This window comes from Oncorhynchus masou, chromosome 1 (genome assembly GCF_036934945.1).
Source record: "Oncorhynchus masou masou isolate Uvic2021 chromosome 1, UVic_Omas_1.1, whole genome shotgun sequence".
NCBI lineage: Eukaryota > Metazoa > Chordata > Actinopteri > Salmoniformes > Salmonidae > Oncorhynchus > Oncorhynchus masou.
In genome coordinates, this window is record NC_088212.1 from 12411490 (window position 1) to 12423154 (window position 11665).

The following is an 11665-nucleotide window of genomic DNA, read 5'->3' on the forward strand; positions in this document are numbered from 1 at the left end:
CCAAGCCCACTTCCCGTGATCCTCACAGCCTTTTCTTCACCCACCACCTCTTCATATCCCAAACGGGTTTCATCCAGGTGGTCATCCTCAATAAATCACATAAGATAAGTGGAGACTTCAGCAGAGCTCAACCTTCTATTTTCCAACCCAACTTTGCTCAGTTTCCCATTCTTTTGCACTGCAACGTTTTAAATGTTTGTTTTTTCTCATTTTGGTACACTGGAGGCTGAATATATTTGAAGAATGTAAAATGTTTACCGTCAAATGCACTTCTATAGTAATATTAATTTCAGAATAAGTAGCAAGACAAAGAACAGGTGTAGGCCGACAGTTATTCATGTTTTAATTCAGATAAGAAATCTGATAATGTATTGTATAAAAGTGGAAATGACACAAACCACAGATACAAGTGTGTTGAAATGACAATTAACCACACTGAGGGTTGAATTTTGCATGATTAAATAAAAATCAAATTAGCAAAGAAAATATTGGTTCCAGTCAGACATCTTCATAAGTCTTGTCTCCAGCTTGGGACAGCCCTGTAAGATGGTGATGAGCATAGATTAGTTACAGAGAAAGAAGATAGTGAAAAAGTGGGTGATGAAAATGTTTTGGGCTAATTCACCTATGAAACATCTGTAATACAGGTCCGCCCCCAGTGGGTCCAATCTCTTTGGTGCGTTCCTCCCATCCTTTGGTGGGTTTGCAGAGCCTGGAAGGGTCTCTGCTGATATGAGCCTCTGCCTAATGAGATCAAATGAATAGCAGAAAATAACTGGATGGCATACATTGTGTACAATGGAATCAGTGCCTACTGCTGTGTAAGGTCTTACCTTCTCCTTCAGCTTAGCCAGTCTCTTTTGTCTATCCAGCTCCTGCTTTTCCTTCTCCTGTCTCTCCTGCACTTTTGTCTCCAACTTCTGGAAGTCCTGCAGATAAGTCAGTTAACCATTATACTTTGACTTTCCTCCACCCCAGTCTTTCCGACACCCCAGTCTTTCCGACACCCCAGTCTTTCCGACACCCCAGTCTTTCCTCCACCCCAGTCTTTCCTCCACCCCAGTCTTTCCGACACCCCAGTCTTTCCTCCACCCCAGTCTTTCCGACACCCCAGTCTTTCCGACACCCCAGTCTTTCCGACACCCCAGTCTTTCCGACACCCCAGTCTTTCCGACACCCCAGTCTTTCCGACACCCCAGTCTTTCCGACACCCCAGTCTTTCCGACACCCCCGTCTTTCCGACACCCCCGTCTTTCCGACACCCCAGTCTTTCCTCCACCCCAGTCTTTCCTCCACCCCAGTCTTTCCTCCACCCCAGTCTTTCCTCCACCCCAGTCTTTCCTCCACCCCAGTCTTTCCTCCACCCCAGTCTTTCCTCCACCCCAGTCTTTCCTCCACCCCAGTCTTTCCGACACCCCAGTCTTTCCGACACCCCAGTCTTTCCGACACCCCAGTCTTTCCGACACCCCAGTCTCCAGTAGACATAACTGAGAAAAGTACTATTTGAGCAACCTCAAATAGTACTCAGTACTTTGTTGAAGCACCTTTGGCAGCGATTACAGCCTTCCTGGCTATGACTACAAACTTTGCACACCTGTATTTGGGAGTTTCTCCCAGTCTTCTCTGCAGATCCTCTCAAGCTCTGTCAGGTTGGATGGCGAGCGTCGCTGCACAGCTATTTTCAGGTCTCTCCAGAGACATTTGATCGGGTTCAAGTCCGGGCTCTGGCTAGGCTATTCAAGGACATTCATAGACTTGTCCCGAAGCCACTCCTGCGTTGTCTCGGCTGTGTGCTTAGGGTTGTTGTCCTGTTGGAAGGTGAAGGGGTCTGAGGTCCTCAGCAGGTTTTCATCAAGGATCTCTCTATACTTTGCTCTGTTCATCTTTCCCTTGATCCTGACTAGTCTCCCAGTCCCAATAGTGCATCTAAATGAAGAACATCCTATCCTAGGTATAGGTGTCTCCATGATGTCCTGGAGCCACGATGAAGAACACCATGCTTCACCATAGGGATGGTGCTATGTTTCCACCTGACGGTTGGCATTCAGGCCAAAGAGTTCAATCTTGATTTAATCAGACCAGAGAATCTTGTTTTACTGATGAGTGGCTTCTATTTGTCACTCTACCAAAAAGGCCTTATTGGTGGAGTGCTGCAAAGATGTTTGACCTTCTAGAAGTGTTTCCCATCTCCACAGAGGAACTCTGGAGCTCTGTCAGAGTTACCATCAGGTTCCTCGTCACCTCCCTGATCAAGGCCCTTCTCCCCACGATTGCTCAGTTTGGCCAGGCGGCCAGCTCTAGGAAGAGTCTTGGTGGTTCCAAACTCCATTTAAGTACGATGGAGGCCACTGTGTTCTTGGGGACCTTCAAAGCTACAGAAATGTTTTGGCACCCATCCCCAGATCTGTACCTCGACACAATCCTGTCTCGGAGCTCTACGGACAATTTCTTCGACCTCATGGCTTGGTTTCTATCTCTGACATGCACTGCCAACTGTGGGACCTTACAGTGGGGGGGAAAAAAGTATTTAGTCAGCCACCAATTGTGCATGTTCTCCCACTTAAAAAGATGAGAGAGGCCTGCAATTTTCATCATAGGTACACTTCAACTATGATAGACAAAATGAGAAGAAAAAAATCCAGAAAATCACATTGTAGGATTTTTAATTTATTTATTTGCTAATTATGGTGGAAAATAAGTATTTGGTCACCTACAAACAAGCAAAATTTCTGGCTCTCACAGACCTGTAACTTCTTCTTTAAGAGGCTCCTCTGTCCTCCACTCGTTACCAGTATTAATGGCACCTGTTTGAACTTGTTATCAGTATAAAAGACACCTGTCCACAACCTCAAACAGTCACACTCCACACTCCACTATGGCCAAGACCAAAGAGCTGTCAAAGAACACCAGAAACAAAAGTATAGACCTGCACCAGGCTGGGAAGACTGAATCTGCAATAGGTAAGCAGCTTGGTTTGAAGAAATCAACTGCGGGAGCAATTATTTGGAAATGGAAGACATACAAGACCACTGATAATCTCCCTCGATCTGGGGCTCCACGCAAGATCTCACCCCGTGGGGTCAAAATGATCACAAGAACGGTGAGCAAAAATCCCAGAACCACATAGGGGGGCCTAGTGAATGACCTGCAGAGAGCTGGGACCAAAGTAACAAAGCCTACCATCAGTAACACACTACGCCGCCAGGGACTCAAATCCTACAGTGCCAGACGTGTCCCCCAGCTTAAGCCAGTACATGTCCAGGCTCGCCTGAAGTTTGGTAGAGAGCATTTGGATGATCCAGAAGAAGATTGGGAAAATGTCATGTGGTCAGATGAAACCAAAATAGAACTTTTTGGTAAAAACTCAACTGGTGTTTGGAGGTCAAAGAATGCTGAGTTGCATCCAAAGAACACCATACCTACTGTGAAGCATGGAAATGGAAACATCATGCTTTGGGGCTGTTTTTTTGCAAAGGGACCAGGATGACTGATCCGTGTAAAGGAAAGAATGAATGGGGCCATGTATCGTGAGATTTTGAGTGAAAACCTCCTTCCATCAGCAAGGGCATTGAAGATGAAACGTGGCTGGGTCTTTCAGCATGACAATGTTCCCAAACACACCGCCCGGGCAACGAAGGAGTGGCTTCGTAAGAAGCATTTCAAGGTCCTGGAGTGGCCTAGCCAGTCTCCAGATCTCAACCCCATAGAAAATCTTTGGAGGGAGTTGAAAGTCCGTGTTGCCCAGCAACAGCCCCAAGACATCACTGCTCTGGAGGAGATCTGCATGGAGGAATGGACCAAAATAACAGCAACAGTGTGTTAAAACCTTGTGAAGACTTACAGAAAACGTTTGACCTCTGTTATATACCCTTTGTTGGCAATGACAAAGTATTGAGATAAACTTTTGTTATTGACCAAATATTTATTTTCCACCATAATTTGCAAATAAATTCATTAAATCCTACAATGTGATTTTTGGGATTTTCTTTTCTCATTTTGTCTGTCATAGTTGAAGTGTACCTATGATGAAAATTACAGGCCTCTCATCTTTTAAGTGGGAGAACTTGCACAATTGGTGGCTGACTAAATACTTTTTTGCCCAACCCTATCTGCAATATTAAAGCTGATCTACCACCTAAAAAAAATAACCTTTAATGGTAATAATAATTTAAATTGAAGGAAATTAATGCATAAATAGGTTCTGTGTGTACTGTTCTAAAATCAGATCCCATATTCATAAAGCGATCCTAGATCAGCACTCCTACTCTGATACTATTTTATAACACTCCATAAACACAAGACAGTCTGTTGCTGTGGGGCAACTCAACTAGGTGCAATGCTGCCATCTAGCGGCAAGTTCTCCCACTCATCTTTTTCAGTGGGAGAACTTGCACAATTGGAAGCTGACTAAATACTTTTTTGCCCCACTGTATATAGACAGGTGTGTGCCTGTCAATTGAATTTAAATCAAATCCAATTGTTTTTGTCACATGCACCGAATACAACAGGTGTAGAACTTACAGTGAAATGCTTACTTACAAGCCCTTAACCAACAATGCTTTAAGAAATGAAGAAACATATATTAAAATAAGTGTTAAGTAAAAAATTTTTAAATAGAAGTAACAAATAATTAAACAGCAGCAGTAAAATAACAAGTGAGGCTATATACAGGGGGTACCGGTACAGAGTCAATGTGGAGGCTATATACAGGGGGTACCGGTACAGAGTCATTGTGCGCGGGCACTGGTTAGTCGAGGTAATTGGTGTAATATATGCATGTAGGTAGATTTTTGATTTGAAATCATGTCCAATCAATTTAATTTACCACAGGTGGACTCCGAGTTGTAGAAACAGCTCAAGGATGATCAATGGAAACAGGATGCCCCTGAGCTCAATTTTGAGTATCATAGCAAAGGGTCTGAATACTTATAGAAATTAGGTATCTGCTTTTCATTTTTAATACATTTGCAAACATCTCTAAAAACCTGTTTTTTCCTTGTCATTATGGGGTATTGTGTGTCGATTGATGAGGATTTTTTTTATTTAATCCATTTTAGAGTAAGGCTATAACAAAATGTGGAAATAGTCAAGGGGTCTGAATACTTCCCGAATGCACTGTATATACAAAATACCTTGAGTAGTACCATTGTAAATACTGATCCTTCACATACCCTTTCCTGAAAGCGTTTGATGCCGTAGCCTGCCAGTCTCTTCTTCTCCTCCATGTCAGCCTGATCCTGTTCCTCCTTCTGCATGGTCAGAAGTTCTTCCTCCTCCTTCTTCTGACGAATGTGGGCCTCCAGAACCAGCTTCACCTCCAGCTGTCTCCTGCGCTCCTCCTTGGCTTGTCTACGCTGCAGGATCTCCTCAGTGAGCCTCTGCTCCTCCTCCTGCTTCAGGCGCAGCCTGCGCTGCCTTTTCCACCCCTCCAAGCGAGCCACCGCCTCCCTCCTCTCCTCCTCAGCCCTACGCTGCTGGGTCTCAGCCTGCGCCTCCCTCTCCCTCCTGGCAACGCTCTCCAGCTCATCCTGGTGCTGCAGCCTTGCAGCCCTCTCCTGCTGTCTCTCAGCCTTCCACCGGTAAATGGCCTGGTGCATGGATAGTGCAAATTAGCAAAATTATTAGACAAAACGAATATTACAAGTATATTCATGCAATTTAACAGTTAAAAACAAATAGCTGACTGACATTTCAGAGCACATAAATGGCGGTACTGTTCTAGCCATCTACAGTTGAAAGTGACTGGAAACTCATTACATTGCCTACAAAGTGATGCCCAGTCTACCTCTTTCTTCTTCTCCTGGAGGTACAGGAACTCAAGATACCAATCTTCATGCTGTTCAACATCTTCTGGGGTTTTGCCTGGCAGGTAGAGCAAAGCCTCTTTCCTATAGGCTGGTTTGCCATTGTGCTTGGTCCACACTTTCAGAAAGCTCTGATGGTCATACTGGTCCCAGCCCCCCTGCTTCCCTCCAGTTTGCTGTAGGAACCTCTCTAGTGCTGTCACCTCTGGTGGGAGGTCCTCCTCTAGGGCTTTGGCCAGACACACCTTGCCTGGGGGAGCAGGGGGCAACTTTGGGTCTGCTTTTACAGCCAAAGACCAAGTCTCAATCTTCTTTTCAAAAGCACATATCTCCTGGCTGCATGTTCTTTCCTCTTTCAATAGATCCTCAAAACTAAAAAGAATAAGAAAGAAGCATTTCATCTCAGTCTAAACTATAATCAAGTCATTTTGAAACATGCATTACATGACAGCTGTTAAAATATTGAACATCTCATACCTTTGACGTTGATCCCCCTTGAAAGTGTTGATTGAATTTTCAACTTCTGTCATTATTTCTTTCAGTTTCTCAATTACTAAAAAACAATCAAACAGCATGTCTTAGTCGTTAAAGTATAACAGCTTGTATAAAGGGAGGTGAAATGGGTATCAAATTGAACTGGCTTCATAAAAACATGAATGTCATGACTCCCCAATCTGTACTGTTTCCATGCACATGTTTAACCATCAACCAGCATATGACTTACACTCAGGGGTAGGCTTCACGTCAGTCAGCTGCATCTGAAATTTATTTACACCATTATGGATTTTCATCAGATGCTTTTGCACGTTCATTTCTGAGGGACAAAGAACATGAGCAACATTATTATTAAAGATGTTCAAATTTCGTTTTAGTAAGTAAAATATTTAAGTGACATACAAAGAGTACTAAAACCACAAAAATACACACGCTCAGTATTTCGATCATCCTGAAGACCTTTATCAAACTCTTCCAATACTCTAAATCCATCTGAAAGACCATTCTTCCTGTTTTGTGTATTCAACATCTTCTCTTTCTCAAGTTTCTCAATCCTGTTTTAAGAACAATAGAAAACGAGTCTCAATACAATAGATGTGCATGTATAATCTCAATTCCCCTCCATATTAATACGAGGAACTTACTGTTTTCTAAGTTTCTCTGCATTTTTGAGAAACTCTGTCTTTTGTCGGGAAACTCTATCTTTCAAACGTTGTGCATTGTGGTGAGTATCTGTGATGAAGTCACCTTCCTTATGAGAAAACAAAAGCTAGTATGAGCCAGATCTAACAGTCAGCCAATACGTTTTCTGTCATTAGAAAATGCAATACCTAATATTCTGGCCTGGGCTCAGATCTGTTTGTGCTGTCTGACAACTCCTCCTACGGTGATCATTATTTACGGTCTCTAGAAGTTGGCAGAAATATCCCAAAAGAGTTGTCAGACAGCAACGCAATCAGAAGAAAAAAACGTTTATGTTTAAAGTGAAGCACGTTAGAAAGCATGGTTAGCTAGCATAGCATACACACAAAATATAATTACTGTGTTTGTTGTTGGCAACCTGGCTGGCTGGTTAGCTATTTTGGTTTCCTTTGTTCTTAGCGAAGAAGCTTATAAGATTTTACTCAACGTTAAAATAATATTGTGTAGAGTATCGTTTGCTGGCAACTTCCAATAATTTAAATACATATAGAGGACAATAAAACGTTATTACCAGGAGTTGTGGATCAAAAAGCTCTTTGGTCGTTATGGACGCCATTTTCATATTGAATTTTAAAACTTTAATGAGACCACATCTGTTGAGCCGAACCGTTCCACAGAGTTTCAAAACTCAGAGGCACAACATCGCAAGACTTCCGGGAAGGCTTGTGAGACAGACCAAATAGACCAGGCCGGGGTTTGGAGTTCGTGAAGTCAATGAGACAAGTGAAACATTTGTTCTTCGTTGTTAATTTTCTCAAATTTTAAAGACAAAACCTAGATTTGAGCCAATGTCTTAAGTAGTTGAACATGTTAGTACTCCAACCTCGTGAAAGTGACAAACTGACACGTTTTCATTTTCGTCAAAAAAAGACCTATAATATATGACTGCCTTTGATTTGATGGCCTGCACATGCGCAGTTTGGCGCGAGACGACCGATAGACCCGATGACGTTTTCTACTGAGTTTCGCCAGCCAACGTCGCCATGACGTCTTTGAAGCTATTCCATCTGGAACTGTCACGTTATTTAGAGGTGTCGCCAGACCTCACCTTCTTGACCTACCCTTGCTTAATCCAGTTGACTCTCCAATAGGGAAAATATGTTTCTCCTTGCTCCCTCAGAACAATAGGTCTATAAGTGCTTTATTTCAAAGGGATATTGTATCCATTCCTTATGTCACAAGTTACTGGAATACATTGGTCACTAATATCTGTTGGGAAAAAGTCTAGTTTTTACCACACAAATACTTGCTTGTTAACAAGGTCAAAGAGGTATCTTTCAGAATGATCCATAAGTATTATCCTGCGAATCATTACCTGAAGAAACTTAAAAAAGACATTAACATTGATTGTACTTTTTGTGTTGAGCATCCAGAAACAAGTTTCACATTTATTTTGGCATTGTCTACATGTAAAACAATTATGGAAAGATATTCACAGTTTTATAATTGTTAATATTCTTGATGACTTTTTTTATGGGAGAATGTGCTGCTCGGTTTCCTTAACCATAATAAAGATAAAGAAAAACAATTTTACCTTATATATCTAATTGTGCTAATGGCAAAATTTCATATTCATAAATGTAAATTCAACCACGCTTCTGTGTTTTCTATAAGGAATTCGAGCAGTACATTAAGACCATTATACATTCTTCTAGTAAGAAAGCTGTTAAAACAATCAATGTGTGTGCATCTTTAAGGTCATTGTATACCCCCTAGCATATGTTATCATTGTCTGTTTGTATACTTCTTATATGTATACTGTTTTTTCTCCAATTAAAAAAATAAAACAAAATGTAAAAATGTAATTTAATTTAAAAAACGTCACCATGAAGTCGTCTACAAGTGTAACCATCCTCTTTACTGATTTGGCTACACCAGCAGAGGGCGCAGCTGATCATTTCGATCTTTGTCGCTCATTTACTGGTCATCAGCTCGTCAGGCAGGCAGGCAGGCAGGCAGGCAGGCAGGCAGGCAGGCAGGCAGGCAGGCAGGCAGGCAGGCAGGCAGGCAGGCAGGCAGGCAGGCAGGCAGGCAGGCAGGCAGGCAGGAAGAAAGAAAGAAAGAAAGAAAGAAAGAAAGAAAGAAAGAAAGAAAGAAAGAAAGAAAGAAAGAAAGAAAGAGTCATCCCGAGTGACGCAACGGTTTAAGGCACTGCATTTCAGTGCTAGAGGCGTCACTACAGACCCTGGTTCGATTCCAGGCTGTATCACAACCGGCCGTGATTGGGAGTCCCATAGGGCAGAGCACAATTGGCCCAGTGTCGTCCGGGTTAGGGTTTGGCTGGGGTAGGACGTCATTGTAAATAAGAACTTGTTCTTAACTGACTTGCCTGGTTAAATAAAGATAAAATAAAATACAAATCCAACAGTCCAAAATATGGATATCAACATACATACATACATACTCAAATAATCTGCTGTCTGTTGATGATTAGGTTATTTTAAGACACCTTTTAAATGATGGCCAGCAGCCACAATTTCTGTGCTAAATGGCTTGACAATTCTCTGGAGTAAGTGAATATGAATAGAAACTGAAATCCATTATTGAAGGAGGATATTAAGGATGATCGCCATTCCGTGGGTGTAAAGGCATAAATAGCAAACGATCCAAGAAAAGCACACGTTCAAATGTCCTATTTTTGTCACTAGCTCAGAGAGAAATTTAAATTGATTAAAGAGATGTAAAGACCATAGCATTATACTAATTGAAATAACAAATTGGACACATGGGGAAAGCTAGGCTAGCCATGTGTATTTTGGACAGAATAATGCAATAGATATCAGCAATTGGAATGTCATTTCACAATAGTAATTCTCATCAACAGATGACATCGTGAAAAATAATAGCGTAAAATAATTTGCATAGTTTTATTGTAAAATATTCTTACTAACATACTAGCAAGATGCGCAGCATGTCTCCGTCCTTCTTCAGAAGTGAGTTAGATATATTGACAGATGACTGGTCTGTGTGTATCCGTGTAATTGACTCTTCTGGGTGCAGCTTGTTTTCAACTGCCTTCTGGTGGATAACAGATTGGTTACAAACACACACACAGCAGGCATAGTAAAACCTTCTGACAGCTGACCACTGCTGCTGGAGTTCCATGAGAGAAAGCTGAGCTGACTGTCTTGAGCTTGGTCATGTTTGTAACTCCAGCCAGCGACCTCTGTGAGGGTGTAAGGGTTTGAGCTTTGGGTGAACCTGGGACAAGTGGGAAAGTGATCGCTCCAAGTGTCTTTCCCTCTGTGCTTAGGCACCCTCTATCTCTCCTGCTATGTGGTTCACTAACCTCACATGCCCAGTAACCTAGTGTTTTTTGTGTGTGTTTTTAAAAATGTAACTAGGCAAGTCAGTTAAGAACAAATTCTTATTTACAATGACGTCCTACCCCGGCCAAACCCTAAACCAGACGATGCTGGGCGAAATTGTGCGCCGCCCTATGGGACTCCCAATCACGTCCGGTTGTGATACAGCCTGGAATCAAACCAGAGTCTGTAGTGATGACTCTTGCACCGAGATGCTGTGCCTTAGAGCGCTGCGCCACCCGGGAGCCCATCATGTGACTCCTCCCCTTATTCTCTGCTGTGTGAGAACACACGCTACTTACCTTCCCCCACCTCTCCTAGTCTTGACTTGATTTCAGGGATTTTAGTGTGCTAGTATGATGATTAACAATCTTAAAATGTCAAATGGTAGTACAAAATATAATCTGATGAGAGGTCAATCTAACTTTGTCCAACAATAAAGTAGAAAAACAGATTCAGCACAAGACAATGCCAAGATTAGAGTAAATACCCCGAGGATCATCTTTTTAATAATAGAAAGGAAGTGGGTCGTTTTAGACAGACAATTGGGTCCCTGTAATCTTTTTAAAGGGATAGTTCACCATAATTACAAATACCTCATGTCATGGATAGAAAGTAATCTCTGGCTCAGATTTACGGTCTGTGACTTTACTGCAATTTAACTTTAGAATCACTGGTATCAGGAAACAATATTGAGGTCACAATCGCAACATTGTGTCAATTCGCTGAAGCTTTGTTTTCAGTTATGGATAAAATTAAGGTCTGTTTTGTGAATTGATATGGGATATGGGATGGTACAAGGGTTTTCATTCGCAACTATTGAAAGGTATGCATTTTACACATGTAGCAATGTATTTGTTGTTTGTTGTTAACTGAGCTCAGTATAGAAACACATGGCACAAGCTGGGATGACAAGGGAAAGCAGAGTTATATCAACAGGAATTTGCATTTTATCATCTCGCATTGGTTTGGACAGTGTTTACTTCTTCTGTCTACCTCCTTGGTGAAACAGGGTCCTATGCAGATATCTGTCACCACAAGATACCACTGCTTTGTACACATACAAAGTGCTTGAAGTGGACTGAAATAGGTGCTGGTACTCTTCTGGGTACCACACAGTACTGTATATATTTAGGTGCCATAATATAGCCAATATTCTATAAGAGGGACCGGAACTCAAGCAGTAGAAAAGAAACTGGTGTGTTCCTGTTCAAGTCAAGCACAACACATACAGTAAATTATAAGCAAACAGTGTCCAGGGGTGGAAAGAGTACTGAAATATCCTACACAAGTAGAAGTACTGTTACTTTAATGAAATTTCACTTGAAGTAAAACTACTGGTGAAAAAAACTACAAGTA

At 41.9% G+C, this 11665-nt stretch overlaps 1 protein-coding gene across 4 annotated transcripts; it reads right to left on the reverse strand.

The window, feature by feature from the left end:
* Positions 1-326: 326 nt before the first annotated feature.
* Positions 327-7607, reverse strand: LOC135516120 (coiled-coil domain-containing protein 112). 4 transcript variants are annotated; one of them, XM_064940215.1, is made up of 10 exons: positions 7513-7607; positions 6944-7050; positions 6732-6853; positions 6529-6618; positions 6282-6357; positions 5786-6176; positions 5172-5588; positions 834-929; positions 626-744; positions 327-539 (listed from the first exon to the last, which is right to left on the reverse strand). In XM_064940215.1, exons 1-10 carry the CDS (start codon positions 7561-7563, stop codon positions 509-511), a joined length of 1500 nt encoding a protein of 499 aa, XP_064796287.1. In that variant the 5' UTR covers positions 7564-7607; the 3' UTR covers positions 327-508. The 4 variants fall into 4 exon arrangements, with proteins under 4 accessions (XP_064796287.1, XP_064796368.1, XP_064796444.1 ...); XM_064940296.1 differs by having other exon boundaries at positions 6944-7046; positions 7513-7571; XM_064940372.1 differs by lacking the exon at positions 7513-7607 and adding an exon at positions 7130-7311.
* Positions 7608-11665: the final 4058 nt, after the last annotated feature.